Source organism: Diabrotica virgifera, chromosome 8 (genome assembly GCF_917563875.1).
Source record: "Diabrotica virgifera virgifera chromosome 8, PGI_DIABVI_V3a".
Classification (NCBI taxonomy): domain Eukaryota; kingdom Metazoa; phylum Arthropoda; class Insecta; order Coleoptera; family Chrysomelidae; genus Diabrotica; species Diabrotica virgifera.
Genome location: NC_065450.1, coordinates 44,566,679 through 44,585,874, shown reverse-complemented (window position 1 = coordinate 44,585,874; position 19,196 = coordinate 44,566,679). Strand labels below are relative to the sequence as shown.

The following is a 19,196-nucleotide window of genomic DNA, read 5'->3' as shown; positions in this document are numbered from 1 at the left end:
ACCACGGCGTCAGGAAATTTTTTAAATAAACATTAATTTTTGGTGCTACGCGCAGGACAGCGGTGTTCGATACACACAACTTGATTTCCATCAAAATTTGTTCCAATCTTTATCTAATATATTATTTTCTTACTGTATATTTTATTGCATTTTAATATTTTAATTCCACAAAAATCAAACTAATTTTATTATTGTTTGTGAAATATTGTTTAAACAATTGAATATGTTTAAAAATAATAAACTTTTATTCTCTAAGTTAAAATATATGAACAAAGAAAGTTTTTGCTAAAAAAAGTGTTATTTTAAAGGATAGAGAATGTGTTTTTATTTTGTAATAAACAAATTTATTTATTTATATCCAAATGTAATAAAAATTAAAATGTATCAATCATTATCAAAAGTAATTGGAATGCCCAATCAGAGCAAACTATCGGCTGTCCTGCGCGTTGCACCAATAATTTAATGTTTATTTAAAAAAATTCCTGACGCCGTGGTAGTTAATTGATTTTAGTTTTGCAAATTGCAACTGAAAGGTACAGTACACTTATATAAGCAAAAAAAATTTCAACTTGCTATCTGCTTTATTTTCAGCCCTGTAACATTTTGAAAAAATGATTTTTTTTGCGAAAGCTGGATTGCAAAATTTATTTTGCAAAATCTTTTACACCGATCTTAATGAAATTTACAGTATTGTTTTAATATATCATAAAGTTTTTTTTGGGTAAAATATGAAGGTCTTAAGTGTAGCATAAATGGTTGATAAACGTAAAATGCGAATACTTATTTTTGTATGTTTTTTTCGCAATTATTGCTATTTTGCAACAAGGGTGAAAATTTTTAAAATTTTTAACTAATGCTATATTGTAGGAAATTTAATTACTCAACTTTTATGTCAGTACAACTTTTCTCGGAAATGAATACTTTTAAAGTTATAATCAAAAAACAAAGAAAAAATCGAATTTTTCCTTAATTTTTTGACATTTTGATTATTTAAACAATGTTCCGGACCTTTTTGAGAGGGAGGATAACTCAAATATGATTATTTGAGTTATTTTTAAGCAATTTCTGCAAAAAAATTTGAGTCACCTCTCAACGTCCAAATGTACTAATATTTTTACAGATGCGCCCTGGTCTATATGAAATCACCTGATATTTCTTATTATTTCGTGCGAATTTAAAAAACGAATACACAAAGTCAAACAATATTTATTTTAAAATAATTTAATAACAAATACATAACAATTAAATAAATCAATAAAGTATTTAACAAACAAATTGAAAGTAGCTGTTTTAATGTCAATAGCATCTCCAAAATTTCAATGTAAAACAAATAATGTTTAAATTATTTTTATTTATTTTTTTGTAGTCAGTGTTATCATCTCTAGTCCTTATGCAAGATTCAATTTGCGGAGCACGCCCTAATCAAATTATCAACATTTTTTTGTGGTAGGTTGCTCCATCCTTCAGGAACAGCTTGTACTAGCCGTGCTGTGTTTTGTGGATTATCCCGGCGAGTTCTAATTTTTCTTTTAAGCATATCCCACAAATACTCTATAGGGTGAAGCTCGGGTGAGCAAGCAGGCCATTCCAAACAAGGGATACCTTCTGCTTCAATGATGTCTCTAGTCACTCTAATGGTATGTGGAGATCCATCATCATCAATCAAATTAAATTTTCTTCTGTTGCACCTCTCCAGAGCTACATGTTATCAACATACCTGTGAGCAGTTAAAGTTGATTGAATGAAAATTAAAGGAGTTTTTTTACGGATCACAATTCCTCTCCAGAATATTACACTTCCCCTTGTATAATTGTGAACAGATCTGACAGTTTTCGTTCTTGTTTGTCTTCCTCGACCTCTAAGTACACGATTTCGTGGGTAATCTGATTTTACACAAATCCTGACTTTTTCTGAAAATATCACATTTTGTCAATTCCCAATGTTCCAGTTTTGGTGGTGAAGACACCAATTTAGGCGATCAATCTTTTGCTTCCTGGATAACTCGGAAACCCATAACTCTCTCCTGCTGCATAATATAATTTTATTGAAATTTGTATGTTTTGGGTACAAGCTCTTCGTTCTAAGCCTTTTGTAATAATTTTTTGAAATCTATAAAAGTTCGATTGATTTACAATTATATGCATACCCCTTCTCTTCTTCATAGTTTGTAATTACACAATCTCCCTTGTGTTGATCAACATTTTTCTCCTTTCAGAGCCTCGTACATAGGTCGCATGTTGATTTATTTTAGCATATTGTTATCCGTAATCGATTAACTTGATTTATATAATTATTACATACTTTATCTATTTAATTTGTATCATAATAATTAGGAATGTCGTTTAATCGGAAAATACGAGTCGTATTTAAAATATTACAGATCAAATGTTTCCAATTTCAGCCACGCCTGTAAGAATGGAAGTCAAAAGTATTATGAAATAAACATAGACGGTTGCGTTTCATTTCAAATCGAGTCTCTTACCATCCTTGACACGTGATTCTAGGTCTACCTGTTATCCGTAAGAAGTATCTAGGTATAACAATGGAATCGAAACTCAATTGGAATTCTCATATTAACAATAGCATCATTTTCTTTGCGTTATCTCTATGCGGGGTCGGCTTCCCTAATTGCATTTCTCCACACAATTCTATCTTGGGTCATATCAATGTGAATCCCCTTTACCAACATGTCCTGCCTTATCGTCTCCCCCCAGGTCTTCTTTGGTCTTCCTCTCCTACTCCTTCCAGGAATCTGCACTTCAGCTATTCTTCGTATTGGGTGATTAACGTCTCGACGTTGAACATGACCAAACCATCTTAACCTATGCCCTCTCATTTTGGCATCAATTGGTGCCACACCTAGACTTCCCCTAAAATACTCATTTCTAATTTTATACTTCTTTGTCACTCCACTTATCCATCTAAGCATTCTCATTTCCGCCACATGCATTCGTTGTTCCTCTTTCCTTTTCACTGCCCAACATTCAGTTCCGTGCATCATAGCCGGTTTTATGGCTGTTTTACAGAACTTTCCCTTCAGCTTCATTGGAATTTTTCTGTCACACAACACACTACTCGCTTCTTTCCACTTCATCCATCCAGCCCTAATTCTACTGCATGCATCTCCATTTATTTCTCCATTACTCTGTAATACCGATCCTAGGTACTTAAAACTATTGCTTTTTACAATCATTTCACCATCCAAAGATACCATTTTATTTGTAGTAACTCCATCTTTAAATGAACATTCCAAATTTTTTTTTTGTCCTACTAAGTTTAGTCCTACTAAACCTTTTTCCTCCAGAGCTTGTCTCCACTGTTCCAGTTTTTGTTCTAAGTCTCTTTCACTATTTCCATTAACACTACATCATCAGCATACATTAGGCACCATGGAATACTACCCTGTAGTTTCGTTGTTATCTGGTCCAAAACTAATGAAAATAAATAAGGACTAAGCACCGAGCCTTGGTGCAATCCTACTTTCACCTGGAATTTATCAGTCTCTTCCACACCTGTCCTAACACTAGTCGTTACTCCCTCATACATATCTCTCACAATCTTTACATATTCGCCAGGGACTCCTTTCTTATTGAGTGCCCACCACAGAATCTCTCGAGGAACTCATATGCTTTCTCAAGATCAATGAATACCATATGAGCGTTGGTCTCTTTATTCCTGTATTTTTTCATCAGTTGCCTTACAATGAAAATTGCATCTGTTGTTGATCTGCCCTGCATAAAGCCAAATTGATTATCGGATATTTCGGTTTCTTCACGTATCCGTCTATCAATTACTCTCTCCCATATTTTCATGGTGTGGCTAAGTAGTTTTATATCCCTGTAGTTTGTGCATTGTTGTATGTCTCCCTTGTTTTTGTAGACAGGTACTAATACACTGCTTCTCCATTCGTCTGGCATTTGTCCAACTTCCATAATTCTATTAAATAGACCTGCTAGCCAAGTTATTCCTGTCTTTCCCAATGCTCTCCATGCTTCACCAGGGATATCATCTGGTCCGACTGCTTTTCCTTTCTTTATTTTTTGAAGCGCTTGAGCCACTTCCTCGTTTGTTATTCTGGTAACCATTGCTGTTACTGTCTCCGTTAACTCCACAGGCTGTCTGTCAAATTCTTCATTTAATAAACTGTCAAAATACTTTCTCCATCTCTTTTTGACATCCTTTTCGTGAATTAGTATTTTATTATTTTCATCTCGGATACATCTAATCTGATTAAAATATCTTGCTTTCTTTGCTCTCTGTTTGGCTATTTTATATATCTTTGCTTCGCCTTCCGTGGTATCAAGGTGCTCATATAGGTTTGAATACGCTTCTGCTTTAGCTTTGCTACTGCTACTTTCGCTTCCTTTTTGGCGACCATATAGTTTTGAAGATCTATGTCCGATCTGGTTTCTTGCCACTTTTTATATAATTTTCCCTTCCCTTTTATTTTTCCTTGTACTTCATTTGACCACCACCAAGTCTCTTTATCCTCAAACTTCTTTCCTGACGTTTTCCCAAGTATTTCAATAGCCGTCTCTCGAATAATATTGGCCATTTTTCTCCAAATTGTGTTAGGGCTTCCTTTCATGTTCCAACATATTTTTCCTACTATTCTTTCCCTGAATATACCTTCCTTCTCATCTTTTAGCATCCACCACTTGATTTTTTGTGGTCCTCTTCGATATTTTTGTTTAGTTTCGCTTTTTTACTTCGATGTCCAGAACAAGCAGCTTATGTTGTTGGCTTACTGTCTCACTAACTATTACCTTGCAGTCCTTGCATTCACGTATGTCTTCTTTCCTTATCATGAAGTAGTCTATTTGGGGTTGACGTTGTCCACTTTTGTAGGTAATAAGTTGAGTTTCTCTCTTTTTAAAGAATGTGTTAACAATCGCCATATCCAATGCTGTTGCTAATTCTAGCATGTCATCTCCAGCTTCATTTCTAGTTCCAAAGCCTAATCCCCCATGTATTGTTTCATATCCTGTCTTGGCTTGGCCCACATGTGCAATGAAATCACCTCCTATTATAACTTTCTCCTCTGCTGGACTATCACTCAGTACGTCTCCTAATTGGTCATAGAAAGCTCTTCTTTCATTCTCACCCAGACCTGTTTGAGGAGCATACACACACACACAACATTCAATACCTCCTTATCAATTACAAATTTCACTGACATCATTCTATCACTCGTTCTTACAACTTCTACTACGTTATCTTTCATTTCACTATCAGCAATTATACCAACTCCATTTCTAGTGTTACTACTCCCTACATACCACAATTTATATCCATCACCTAGTTCTTTCGCCCTTTGTCCTTTCCACCTAGTTTCTTGAATACAAGCAATTTGAACTCTTCTTCGTTTGAGCGCATCCACTAACTCCAGACTCTTACCTGTAAGACTAGCAAGATTCCAAGATCCTATCCTGATTTTTCTAACCTGTAATGGTGTTCCCCCTGAGATAGTCCTCACCCGGAGATCCGAACGGAGGCTCATTTTACTTCCGGAACATTTTACCTCAGGAGATGCCATCATTTCAGTATAAGTTTTTATTGCGTTTGGAGAAGGTCTTTTCATTATTATGGCCTGAAAAGATTTTTGGATATTTGATGCCTGAATGCCTTTTCTATCTAGCTGAGTTTGCTTTGTTTTTTAAACATTCATAAAAAAGTAAAAAATCATTTTTGCCTTTAAAATGTTTCTTACAACTACATTCTACAGAAAAATGGTGTAAATAAAAGTTGCATTTTTTAAAAGTTCTTTAATTTGTGAGTTTCTAAAATAAAATACACAAACAAACGACCGACATAATTGCAAAAAACAGTTATTTTTACAGTAATAAATATGTTAGTAACTTGTTTCTTGAATAATGACATGTACAGTAGAACGTCAATAATCCGGATTAATTGGGACCGGGCCCCATCCGGATTATCAAATTATCCGGATTATCGAAATTACCTCAAAAAAAGACCAGTATACACATTGAAGTACAACAAACGTTTTAAAATTTTATGTTTTCTCTTGTACAGTAAAGTGTCTAGAGGTGAAATTAATCAAAACATTTTTTTATGTTTAAACACTGTACTGTAATTAATTTATAATAGCACCATGTGTACAGTAAAAACATCAGACACTATTTGGGCTTTTAAAAAAATGTGTAAAATATTTTTGAACTGCGGTAGAGGTTCGTTTTTCGCAGCGAAGTTCTTAATTTATTTTAAAAGAATCAAATATTTTTGCTGGATACAAATCCGGATTATTGACGGTCCGGATTTTTGACGTCCGGATTATCGACGCTCTACTGTAATAAAGTAATAAAATAACTAAGCACTTGAAATTATGACAATTAATGAGTTATTGAAGTGTGCTATATCTTAGCCAGATTGACAAATAGTTTGTGTTATTAAATTTGTTTATCCCGGAAAGCGATTGTATAAACAACTGTATTTGCCCAAACAGTGACTCTAGATAGTCCAGGCGCATCTGTTTTGAGATGGACGTTGAGAGGTGACTCAAATTTTTTTGCAGAAATTGCTTGAAAATTACTCAAATAATAATATTTGAGTTATCCTCCCACTCAAAATGGTCCGGAACATTGTTTAAATATTCAAAATGTCAAAATATGAAGGAAAAATTCGATTTTTTTATTGGTTTTTTGATTATAACTTTAAAACTCTTCATTTCTGAGAAAAGTTGTACTAACATAAAAGTTGCGTAATTAAATTTCCTATAATATAGAATTGGTTAAAAATTTAAAATATAGTCACCCTTGTTGCAAAATAGCAATAATTGCGAAAAAAATACCATACAAAAACAAGTATTCGCATTTTACGTTTTTCAACCATTTATGCTACACTTAAGACCTTCATATTTTACCCAGAAAAACTTTATGATACAGTAAAACAATACTGTAAATTTCATTAAGATCGGTTTAATACATTTTGCAAAATAAATTTTGCAATCCAGCTTTCGCAAAAAAAAATCATTTTTTTTTTAATGTTGCATTACTGAAAATAAAGCAGATAGCAAGTTGAATTTTTTTTTGCTTATAGAAGTGTACTGTACCTTTCATTTGCAGTTTGCAAAATTAAAATCAATTAATTACCACGGCGTCATGAAATTTTTTAAATAAACATTAATTTTTGGTGCTACGCGGAGGACAGAGGTGTTCGATTCACACAAGTTGATTTCCACCAAAATTACTCCATACTTTATCTAATATATTATTTTCTTACTCTATATTTTGTTGTATTTTAATATTTGAATTCCACAACAATCAAACTAATTTTATTATTGTTTGTGAAATGTTGTTTAAACAATTGCATATGTTTAAAAATAATAAACTTTTATTCTCTAAGTTAAAATATATGAACAAAGAAAGTTTTTGCTAAAAAAGTGATATTTCAAAGGATAGAGTATGTGTTTTTATTTTGCAATAAACAAATTTATTTATTTATATCGAAATGTAATAAAAATTAAAATGTATGAATCATTATCAAAGGTCATTGGAACGCCCAATAATAATTAATGTTTATTTAAAAAAATTCCTGACACCGTGGTAGTTAATCGATTTTAATTTTGCAAATTGCAAATGAAAGGTACAGTACACTTCTATACACAAAAAAATTTCAACTTGCTATCTGCTTTATTTTCAGTCCTGTAACATTTTGAAAAAATGAATTTTTTTTTCGAAAGCTGGATTGCAAAATTTATTTTGCAAAATCTATAGAACCGATCTTAATGAAATTTACAGTATTGTTTTACTGTATCATAAAGTTTTTCTGGGTGAAATATGAAGGTCCTAAGTGTAGCATAAATGGTTGAAAAACGTAAAATGCGAATACTTGTTTTTGTATGGTTTTTTTCGCAATTATTGATATTTTGCAACAAGGGTGACAATTTTTTAAATTTATAACCAATTCTATATCGTAGGAAATTTAATTACGGAACTTTTATGTCAGTACAACTTTTCTCGGAAATGAATACTTTTAAAGTTATAATCAAAAAACGAAGAAAAAAATCGAATTTTTCCTTAATTTTTTGACATTTTGATTATTTAAACAATGTTCCGGACCTTTTTGAGAGGGAGGATAACTCGAAATATTATTATTCGAGTTATTTTCAAGCAATTTCTGCAAAAAAATTTGAGTCACCTCTCAATGTCCAAATGTACTAATATTTTTACAGATGCGCCCTGGTCTAAGAGGTAATTAGCAGATCGTAATTGATTCTTTGAGCCTTCAAATTTAAGACATTAGAGTGTAGGCGAAAATATTTTACGGCTATCCCTACTTTTTCTGTATTTACACGGCAAAGTAGTAAAATTCTCACTGGTATGGATATGTAAACATTACTTGACAATGTCATCTGTCATTAACTTTAAAGAGATGGCTTTTGAATGTTCTTGGATAACTGTTAATGTATAATTGCTTAAATAATTAATTCAATTAATTAACATGATAATTTTTTCACTAACTATGTTTTCAGTGATTGTAATAATGTATATACTGTAGTAATGTATATACAAAAAAAAACTAATACTCAATCGAGAAAAGAGGAAAAGTGATTTTGTAATAATATATTGTTACTAAGGAACGCTTACAATTTTGAACATCTTTAACAACAAAATACTTGGATCACAGAATATATCCTGGTGTATTCTCTGCTTGGATTTTCCAAAAATAATAAACAATAAATAATTTTTTCTGCAACCGTGTTAAAAATGCAATTTTTTGCACTCCATACGTGCGTTAAAAATGCTACTTTAAGACACTAGTGCTTTAAAATATTTTTAAGGCACTGCAGTTCTAGACTAAGAGCCGCTATAGGTGAAATTTCTTAATCATTTTAGGCACGATGGGACCCTATAACTTAAATAGTAGAACCTAAAAGAAAACGTTTGAACACTGTGCCGTCACTTTTCAGTGACACATGCGTCGACAGTGGCGCATCAAACTTTCCACTTATGGACGGGATGAATAAGTTAAAAGTTACCCTCCCTTACTAACAGAATTAAATTTTTTATATTTTTTTAAGTTCTATGTGATTAACACATATGATTCAGCGTAATTTTAACCCACCACCCCCTACCCCCTGCCCCCACCATCAAAAACTTCATTTTTCGATTTTTTTTTGGTGGGATTCAATTAATTTTAAAATTTCAAAAAATTCACACACATAGCTGAGGCTTTTATAAAACATGCCTATTTTTTATAGACCCATAGGTAGAGTGTACAAACCTCAAAAAATTAAAAGAAATCTTTTTTTTCAAAAAAGGGTATAACTTTTTTTGAGGAATAGCTGCAGGTCTAATTTTTTCTTAATCTTGTGTGTTTTATCAAACACTATATTTTTAATTTTTTTCAGATTTTTCCGCAAGGCTCCCCACCTTAAAAAATCCGAAAAACTGTTTTTTTGGGGGTTTTGGGGAATTTTCCCTATTTTATAAAATTCATAAAATATATCAAATCAATTTTGTTTTTATAGGTTATATGTAACTTGAAGTAACTAGCTTTAGAATATTTAAAAATCCGAAAAACACGTTCCAACCCCCCAAAACCCCCTTAAAAAACAGTTTTTTGGATTTTTGAAGGTGACCGCCGTTACAGAAAAATCTGAAAAAAATCAGCAATATAGTGTTTGATAAAATACATAAGATTAAGAAAAAATTAGATCTGCAGCTATCCCCAAAAAAAAGTTATATACTTTTTTCCAAAAAATAAGTTTTAAAATTTTGTTGAGGTTATGTACACCCAACCTACAGGTCTATAAAAAATAGACGTGTTTTATAAAAGCCTTAACTATGCCTGTGAATTTTTTGAAATTTTAAAATTGATTGCATCCCACAAAAAAAAATCAAATCGAAAAATAAAGTTTTTGATGGTGGAGGCAGGAAGAAGGAGGTGGTGGGTTAAAATTACGATGAATCTTATGTCTTAATCACATAGAAGTAAAAAAAATGAAAAAAATTAAATTCTGGTAATGAGGGAGGGTATTTTTTAATTTATGTATCCCGTCCATGAGCGGAAAGTTTGATGCGCTACTGTAGACGCATGTGCCACTGAAAAGTGACGGCACAGTGCTCAAACGTTTTCTTTTAGGTTCTACTATTTAAGTTATAGGGTCCCGTCGTGCCTAAAATGATTAAGAAATTTCACCTATAGCGGCTCTTAGTCTATTCGGGCAACTGCATTGGCCTGCAGGCTAAACTAAGTGAGGGTAACCAGATATGGTGAAATCTACCGAATGATTGCCGGTATATGCAATCCCACCACTTACTGGCCAACAGCTTCGGGCGGATGAGCTAGTATGTGGAAGGGCACTCTTTTGTCCTGAGATCGAGAAATCGGTCTCGAAGGCGGATGAACCAAGGATGGTCAACGGTGGAAGGATGCAGAAGGCAACGGGGAACCACTGCATTAAAGACTCATAGAGTACCCCTAGTTAAGTCATTACGGTGTACACCAAAAATAGTGGAAACTCTACTGATCATGGGAATCGGATACCAAGATCCGGCAGAGAGAGAAAAGCACAAGACTACAAGGCTCACTCGGTCGTAAACCTGCAAAATCCTTGTACAAAAATGCAGAAACCAACAACTTTAAGAGTTGCAACGTGGAATGTGAGAAGTTTGTTCTCTGCAGGAAAACTGGATAATGTTGAACAAGAAATGAATAGACTAAACATCGATGTTTTAGGAATCAGCGATACACAATGGCCAGGATCCGGGAAATGTTCAACACGAAATGATGGCGTATTTTATTACTCCGAAATCGACAACAACACCCATCGGTACGGAGTTGGAATCATCATTTCAAAGAAATGGAAAAATTCTCTGATTACCTGTACTCCTTACTCAGAACGCTTAATATTAATACAAATTAAAGAAAGACATAACTTAATAAATCTTATTCAAGCCTATGCACCAACAGCAGATAAAGATGACGATGAAATAGAACAATTCTACAACGACTTAGAAGAAATGCTGAAAGCAATAAAAAAGCAACACATTAACATAATAATGGGCGATCTTAATGCCAAGGTCGGTCAAGGTAAGGTAGGAGAACATGTAGGAAACTATGGACTTGGAAACAGAAACGACAGAGGAGATCGATTGATTCAATTTTGCCAGAGCGAAGACTTCGTAATAACAAACACCCTTTTTAAATTACCTCCTCGGCGATTATATACATGGACATCTCCACAACATACCAAAGAAAAAATAGTGAGAAATCAAATAGACTACATTCTGATAGCAAGGAGGTATCGTAATGCTGTTAAATGTACTAAGACGTACCCAGGAGCTGATATAGGCTCAGATCATAATCCGGTAGTTACTGTGATAGAGGCGAGACCAAAAAAGATAAGGAGACCACAAAGAAAGACACTAGATTTAGTTAAACTTAGAAACAAAAATATACAACAAGAAACAGGAGAAGAAATAAATGAAAACCTCAGTTCAGTGCAACAACAAATTAACGATACAGATAACGTTAACCAAAAATTAAACTACATAAATACAGCTATACAAACAGCAGGAAAGAAACATCTGACAAAAACGACAACAAAGAACAAGGGGTGGATGACACAGGACATACTAGACTTGATGGAACAAAGAAGAAATATGAAGAATTACCTAGACAAATACAAAGAAATAAACAAACACATAAAAAAGAGAATAAAAGAAGCCAAAGAGGCATGGATTAAAGAACAGTGTGAAGAAATGGAAACCTATGAGAAAAAGTACGATGCGTTCAATATGCACAAAAAAGTAAAAGAGATAACAGGAAGCATAAAGAAATGCCAAATAGGTAAACTTAAAGACAAAGATGGAAACCTTATTGTAGATCTAGAGAATAAAATAAAAAGATGGACAGAATACCTGAATGAATTATTTGAAGACGATAGAAACAACTTAACTCAGATAATCAATGCAACTGGGCCAGACATATTGAAAGAAGAAGTAGAATACGCAATAAGAAACGCTAAAAATGGAAAAGCAAACGGACCTGATGAAATCCCTACAGAACTGCTGAAGCTTTTGAATGTTCAATCCGTAACCATAATATTGCATATATTCAATACAATATACAGTACTGGTATAATACCACAAGAATGGTTGCTGTCTACGTTTGTCACCACACCGAAGAAAACTAAGGCAGTGCAATGTTCAGATCATCGAACAATCTCCTTGATGAGTCACCTGCTTAAAATATTTCTTAGAGTCATCCACAACCGAATCTATCAAAAACTAGACATCGATATTAACGATACACAGATGGGATTCAGAAAAGGATTAGGTACAAGGGATGCTCTCTTTGCCCTGAACGTTCTAACACAGAGATGCCTAGATGTTAACCAAGAGGTACACGCCTGCTTTATAGACTTTGAAAAGGCCTTTGACAAAGTACGCCACAGTAAACTCAAAGAAATCCTGGAGAGTAAGAACATTGACACCAGAGACATACAAATAATATTAAATCTGTACTGGAATCAGCGAGCTAATATAAAAATAGAAGACCAAACATCGGACGAAATAGAAATACGTAGAGGGGTACGACAGGGTTGTATATTGTCACCGCTCTTGTTTAATATCTACAGCGAACAAATATGCCAAGAAGCTCTCTCATATGCAAACGAAGGGATAATAGTCAATGGAGAAGTTATCAATAACATTCGATATGCTGACGATACTGTGATAATGGCAAGAACAGCGGAAGATCTACAACATCTAGTTGAAAGTATGAATGAGATATGTAATAACTACGGTATAAGGATGAACGTCAAAAAAACCAAATATATGACCTTCAGTAAGAATCCAATAAATGACACTAGTATCACAATAAACGGTACCCAACTTGAAAAAGTAAACGAATACAAATACTTGGGAACCCTTATCAATGAAACAGGTGACCAAAATCACGAGATAAAAAGACGTATTGAAATTGCCAGGTCTACTTTTATAAAAATGAAAAAATTATTTTGTAATCGTGATATTAGTATTCATCTACGAACTAGAATGTTAAAATGCTATGTATTCAGTACTTTGCTCTACGGTGTTGAGTCATGGACTCTTAAAAAGAGGAATATTAAAAATCTTGAAAGCTTTGAGATGTGGTGCTACCGCCGTATACTAAGAATAAGTTGGGTGGATAAAATTACAAATGAAGAAGTAATACGCAGAATAAATAACAAGCCAGAAGTTCTACTGAATATAAAAAAGAGAAAACTTGAATACTTAGGCCACCTGATGAGGGGACAAAAGTACACATTCCTACAAAACATAATGCAAGGAAAAATCCAAGGACGAAGAAATCCAGGCCGTAGAAGAATGTCCTGGATGAGAAATTTGAGAGAGTGGTTTGGCTGTACCACTAACGAATTGTTCAAAACAGCAGTAAATAAAATTAGAATCGCCCTAATGATATCCAATCTCCGATAGGAGAGGCACTCAAAGAAGAAGAAGTCTATTCGTATTGACCGTATAGACAATTTTGATGTAATGTCAAAAAAATATAAAAATGGAATGTCAGTCACGTTCAAGTAATAGTTTTTGTAGATATTGTCCTGTAATTACGTTTGTAGAAAAAATATTGTATGATATGCGTGTTAAAAAGTACATTTTTAAGGCACTCATGTGAATTGCAGAATTCGCTACCGCTCATTCTGCAAACTTTCACATGCGTGCCTTAAACGTGTACTTTTAACACTTATATCATAAATAACTATTTTATTAAGTTCACGTCTTAAATCAATTATTTGTCAAATTCACTATCAATATTATTTAATCAACAACTCAAAATATTCCCGATGTCATGTCAAATACTTAAAATTGTCACCGTCATGTCACCATATTCTATTCGACTCAGTGCGTTGTATGACAAAGATAGCGAATGTTCGATTTGTAAAATATCACCACATGGACATGGTGTCCATTTTTTCGAATGCTGAAAAAACTAATAAATATTTTTAAAAAATTTAAACGCGGAATGAGAGACTAAATTATTATCGAGGGCCGAAAGTCCCTTATAATAAATAAAAAGTTTCTTTTGAATGAGATATTTGAAATTAAAAATCACACTAAATTTTCTCTTAGTTTTTCACCCCTATAACTTATTAAAATAAACATTATAGAAGTATTCAGGGACTTTCGGCCCTCGGTAGTAATGTAATCTTTCATTTTGCGTTTAAATTTTAAAAAAATACTTATTAGTTTTCTCAGGATTCGAAAAAAATGAATCCCATTTAAATAGCATTGGAGCCGAAACTATGTACCGATCCCCTTAAAAAAATTTAGCACATATATAACATATAGAGAGCATATAGGTACCTACCTAATGGTTTTTCTGATCATTTTTTCTTACAGTACTAATGTGGCTACGAGTATTAATTACAATCGATTCCCATCTGATTTCCTATGGGGAGCTTCTACTTCAGCCTTTCAATTCGAGGGTGAGTAACAAAATACCAAGTAAATATTTTTTATAAAAAAAAATTCGTGGGCCTAAAGGCACGTGTCCACTATGTTGGCGCTCCGCGATCCTGCAACTGCTCCACATAGTGGATACGTTGAGGCATTTTAAATAGGTCAAACTCGTTGAGTGTATTGATAATATAAATATAAAAGGAACTACACAAAGGCGAACACCAATTTTGAATTAGGAAGGTAGTTAGGGGGTTGTTTTCACTGATTTTTTCGTAGAGAAAAACAGGTACCGACATTTTTTTGATTATAAGTCGCTTAATTTTCATGCTAGAAACTTTTTATTATTTTTTTTTGAAAGGTCTAATTGTATACTTGAAAAAATATTATTTAAGTTTTCCTCGAAAAATGCAAATTTTTCCCATTATTTGACTTTGAATATTTCAAATTATGCATTTGACGAAAAAAGCTAAATAAAAATGCATAATTTGAAATATTCAAAGTCAAATAATGAGAAAAATTTGCATTTTTCGAGGAAAACTTAAATTTTTTTTTTCAAGTATACAATTAGAACTTTCAAAAAAATAATAAAAAGTTTCTAGCATGAAAACTTACTTATAATCAAAAAAATGTCGGTACCTGTTTTTCTCTACGAAGAAATCAGTGAAAACAACCCCCTAACTACCTTCCTAATTCAAAATTGGTCTTCACCTTTGTGTAGTTCCTTTTATATTTATATTAACAATACACTCAACGAGTTTGACCTATTTAAAATGCCTAATTTTGGAAAAATTGGAGATTAAAGAAAAATTGATTTTTTGCAATTTGGTATTTTTCACCTTTTCCTTCAAAATATCTCCGAAAATACTGAAGATACGAAAAAAAATAATAAACTACTAAATTGTAGCTTTTTTAATGACTAAAATTACTCTGTACATAGATTTTCATTACAGTGAATAGTTAGCCAGATATAGCTGTTTAAAACCTCTATTTACCAGCAAACACCCCCTTATTCGAGACCTTTAAACCCGCCCCAATTAAAAACTAACGGATCTTACGGAATTTAATTTAGACAGTCCTATAGCTCTTCAAAAATCCTACAAAATTATTTTTGAAGAAACTTTTTATCGCCAAAAATATATAGAAGATTTTTCGAGGTATTCTCAAAAAATCCTCTAAAAAAGTAAATTTTTTCGTCGAAAAACTGTTATTTTCAAGCGCGAATAGCTCATACAGCTGACCGACTATAATAACTTTTATTTATATTTAATCTAGAATGTGTGTACTGATTTTCAGCCTTAGTAAATGGAAATAATTACCTTCGTAGGAAATCAACTTTGATACCCTCTCAGTAACCCCTTTTCTACGCTTGACCGACCGCAGTATGTTTCTCTACACACTCACAGTAATCAACTGTGAAAAATCTAGCTTTAGTCAATTCAAAGAGATTTTTCCGCGCTGCCTCTCCGTCTATTATAAATACACTTTTTTGTATGTACACAATAGAAATACAACTATATCTGCATATGACGCCTGAAGACGTCATGCTCACTCGGCAGTAGTAACGGTATAACGTTCTTAGACGTCATCAGCATTACAAGGGTTAAGATATTTTATTTAGTTTGTATCTACCTTAATATGTATGGTACATATAAGTAATTTACAACTTATATACTTTGTAGGAGCTTGGAATGAAGATGGGAAAGCGCCAAGCGTATGGGACTACTTTTTGCACAATCAACCTTATTTTGTTCCTGATGGAAGTAATGCAGATGTCTCGGCTAATGCTTACCATATGGTAGAAACCGACGTTGAGCTTGCTAAATCTTTAAACCTGAAAGTATTTAGGACATCTGTAGCTTGGACAAGGATACTACCACAAGGTAAATTAAATATAGACAGAAAACGAAACTGTAAATTAAAAATATGTAAATTAAATCTGTAAATTAAAAATATATGAGCCGGCGTAGCTCAGGCGGTAGTATGCTTGGCTCGCGTGCTGTAGTGATGAGCGAGACTGGTTTTGGTCTTGCAGCAAGACCAAGACCGCCTTTTGGTTTGCAAGACCAAGACCAAGACCAGGTATTCAATACCAAGACAGAACCTTGCAAGACTACGCAAGACCAAGACCAAACTACAAGACCCTTGCACTTTTTTGCGAAATTGGTTTTTTATTATTTAACTTTATTTTTTTAGTTCAATAATATATACTGACATTGTAATAAACCTTAAACAATATCGAATTTTTAAAATACATAATATTTTGGTTATATTTTTAAGTCGTTTTGATTAAGTCAAACGGTTTGCATTTTTTCAACGTTCAAAGGGTTCAGAAGGCAAGTTTTCAAACGGCGACAGTTCAAGGACAATTGAAATTACTTGTAAGATAAAAAAATGTAATTATAGACAGGGTAATCCATTTAAAAAAAATGCCATTAAATACGGTTTTTATGTACAAGTAGTTTTCGCTTTTTTGTCTAATAAAAATACTGACACTTATTTCAATTCTTTTCGCATAATGGAGGAAAAACGTAGGTCGCTAAATTTAAAATTAATACCAACAAATATTATAATAGATTTTGACATTTTGAAAAGGGATTTACAATGCTGTGAAATCATTGTGGCCTGAATAAAAAATAACTGGTTGTCTATTGTAATGTGTCAAGCTTGGTATCGCAAAATCCAAAACTTAGGTTCAGTTTCTGAATATCATGACAAAAATTCCGATACTGGGAAATTTTTAAAAAATTTTTTGGATTAATTTTTTACAATCAACCAAAGTTGGAAGTTGAATTATTTGTGAAAATCCCGGATGACAAACGCGTAAAGAATTTCACTGATTTCATAGTTGAAAACTATTTGGAAGAATCTAGGTTTTCCGCAGAAAGGGCCAGTACTACAAATAGTATGTGCCGCACTTGAAATGCATGCGAATCATTTCAGTGTGTTTTAAATTCTAGTTTTTACTACCCACATCCGAACATTTTCAACTTTTTAAATGTCATAATGGGTATTCAATCCAAAAATATGTGAAAATAAAAAGTGCGAATCACTCGTGCTACGAGAGCAATGTAGTTTAAATAAAATTAAAGAACTGCAAGATAACAAATTACAGTATTAAGCGTTTATAATTCCCCATTCGGTTTAGTTATTATGATATAGTATTAGGTCTATAAATAGGTATGGTAAATAATGTATGTATTTACTAAAAAGTATGTTTTAGTTAGTTTATAAAAAAAGTTAATTATATTAAGTAAAAAATATTTGATTTTTGTGTATTTTATTCGAAATTGTTTGGTTCAAATTATTACTACGAAAAAAGCAAGACCAGCAAGACTCTTGCAGCAAGACCAAGACCGGCTAGTGCAAGACCAAGACTGTCTTTTAGCTGCAAGACCCAGACCAAGCTTGCAAGAACAAGACCAAGACCAGCCTGGTCTTGTTCTTGTTTTGCTCATCACTAGCGTGCTGGTAGGCCGGGGTTCAAATCCTTAGCGCCGTCAAGAACTACACTTTTTAAAATGTCTCATATAGATATAGATAGATAGATCATCTTATCATAAAATACTTTATTCTGTTAATATCGACTTATTGTCGTTTTTAATGTAACCTAGTAGATGGCCAAAATTTTATACTGGTAAGGTCATTCGACCTACCTCAGTAGCTAGTTTCAAATGCTTTGGACCTTGCATCTTGAGTCTAACCTGATGATGGACTGATTAGTTCGAAAACGTTTGTTTGTGATGTACCTACTTTAACTCCAACTTGGATCTTTTTTAGAAACAATTTCTAAATAAATTATATACCATTTACAAGGGAAGATTTAGATTTTTATTATGGTATACAGTCAATGAGAGGGATTCTTTCCTTTTTATGTTTTTTCTTTAATCTTATATGTTTCGTTCCAGGCAATGAAGGCAAACCAAACCAAATAGCTATAGATCATTACAAGAACTTATTTAGATTATTGAAAGAAAATGACATCGAGCCTCTAGTAACCATGTCCCATTTTGATCTTCCTCAAAAACTATCACTGTATGGAGGATTCTTGAATGAATCCCTCGTTGAATGGTTCACCAACTATGCACGAATATGCTTTGATAATTTTGGTGACGATGTCAAACAATGGGCTACGTTTAATGAACCTTATGTATGGTGTGTTGGTGCCTATGACGTGGGTTATTTCGCTCATTCAGAAACAAGACCTGGATTTTGGGGATATACATGTGGACATAATCTATTAAAAGCTCACGCTGCAGTATGGCATATGTACGATAAAGAATTTAGACCCACGCAGAAAGGTACTTCATGTTTTTCTTTAAAAAACAGATTTAAAACAGATTTAAAATGAAATGTACCGGGTGTCCCAATAAGAATGGCTCTCGGCCATATCTCAGGAACGGTTTATGGTAGAGCTTTGAAATAAAAAATTTTATAACAAAAGTTGCCTCAGGAAAAGCCTGGAAATTATTTTCATAATTGTGGGTCCACCGCTAGAGGGCGTAATTGAATATCAAAAATAAAAAATCTAAATTTTACAAAATTTTCCTAATGAAGGGGCACTGAAAATCCGATTATTGTATTCTTCATCAAATTCTGCGCATATTTGATTTAACAAGTTTAACTCTACCGTTGCAAATAAGAAGTGGGGGTGAGTGGGAACCTTGTTATGAAAAAATGGCTGTAAGTCCGGTTCTGCTAAATCAAATTTTGAAAACTGGGTCTTGTTGAAGACAGATCTTTTTCTTCAATGTAAGCGTGATAATTTTG

General features: G+C 33.1%; 2 protein-coding genes across 6 annotated transcripts in view; one reads left to right on the top strand and one right to left on the bottom strand.

Moving 5' to 3' along the window:
* Window positions 1–19,196, bottom strand: part of LOC114341196 (mitogen-activated protein kinase kinase kinase 13-A) — a 309,717-nt gene that overhangs the window by 199,300 nt on the left and 91,221 nt on the right. The window lies entirely within an intron of this gene.
* LOC126889937 (myrosinase 1-like) overlaps window positions 1–19,196 on the top strand; it is an 85,435-nt gene that overhangs the window by 3,896 nt on the left and 62,343 nt on the right. Inside the window, exons 2-4 of one of the 3 annotated variants that reach the window (XM_050658682.1) lie at window positions 14,370–14,455; window positions 16,109–16,309; window positions 18,335–18,727. In XM_050658682.1, the coding sequence (XP_050514639.1) occupies window positions 14,370–14,455; window positions 16,109–16,309; window positions 18,335–18,727 (680 nt within the window). The remainder of the gene's footprint in view (window positions 1–14,369; window positions 14,456–16,108; window positions 16,310–18,334; window positions 18,728–19,196) is intronic. The other 2 variants (XM_050658684.1, XM_050658683.1) reach the window with 2 other exon arrangements.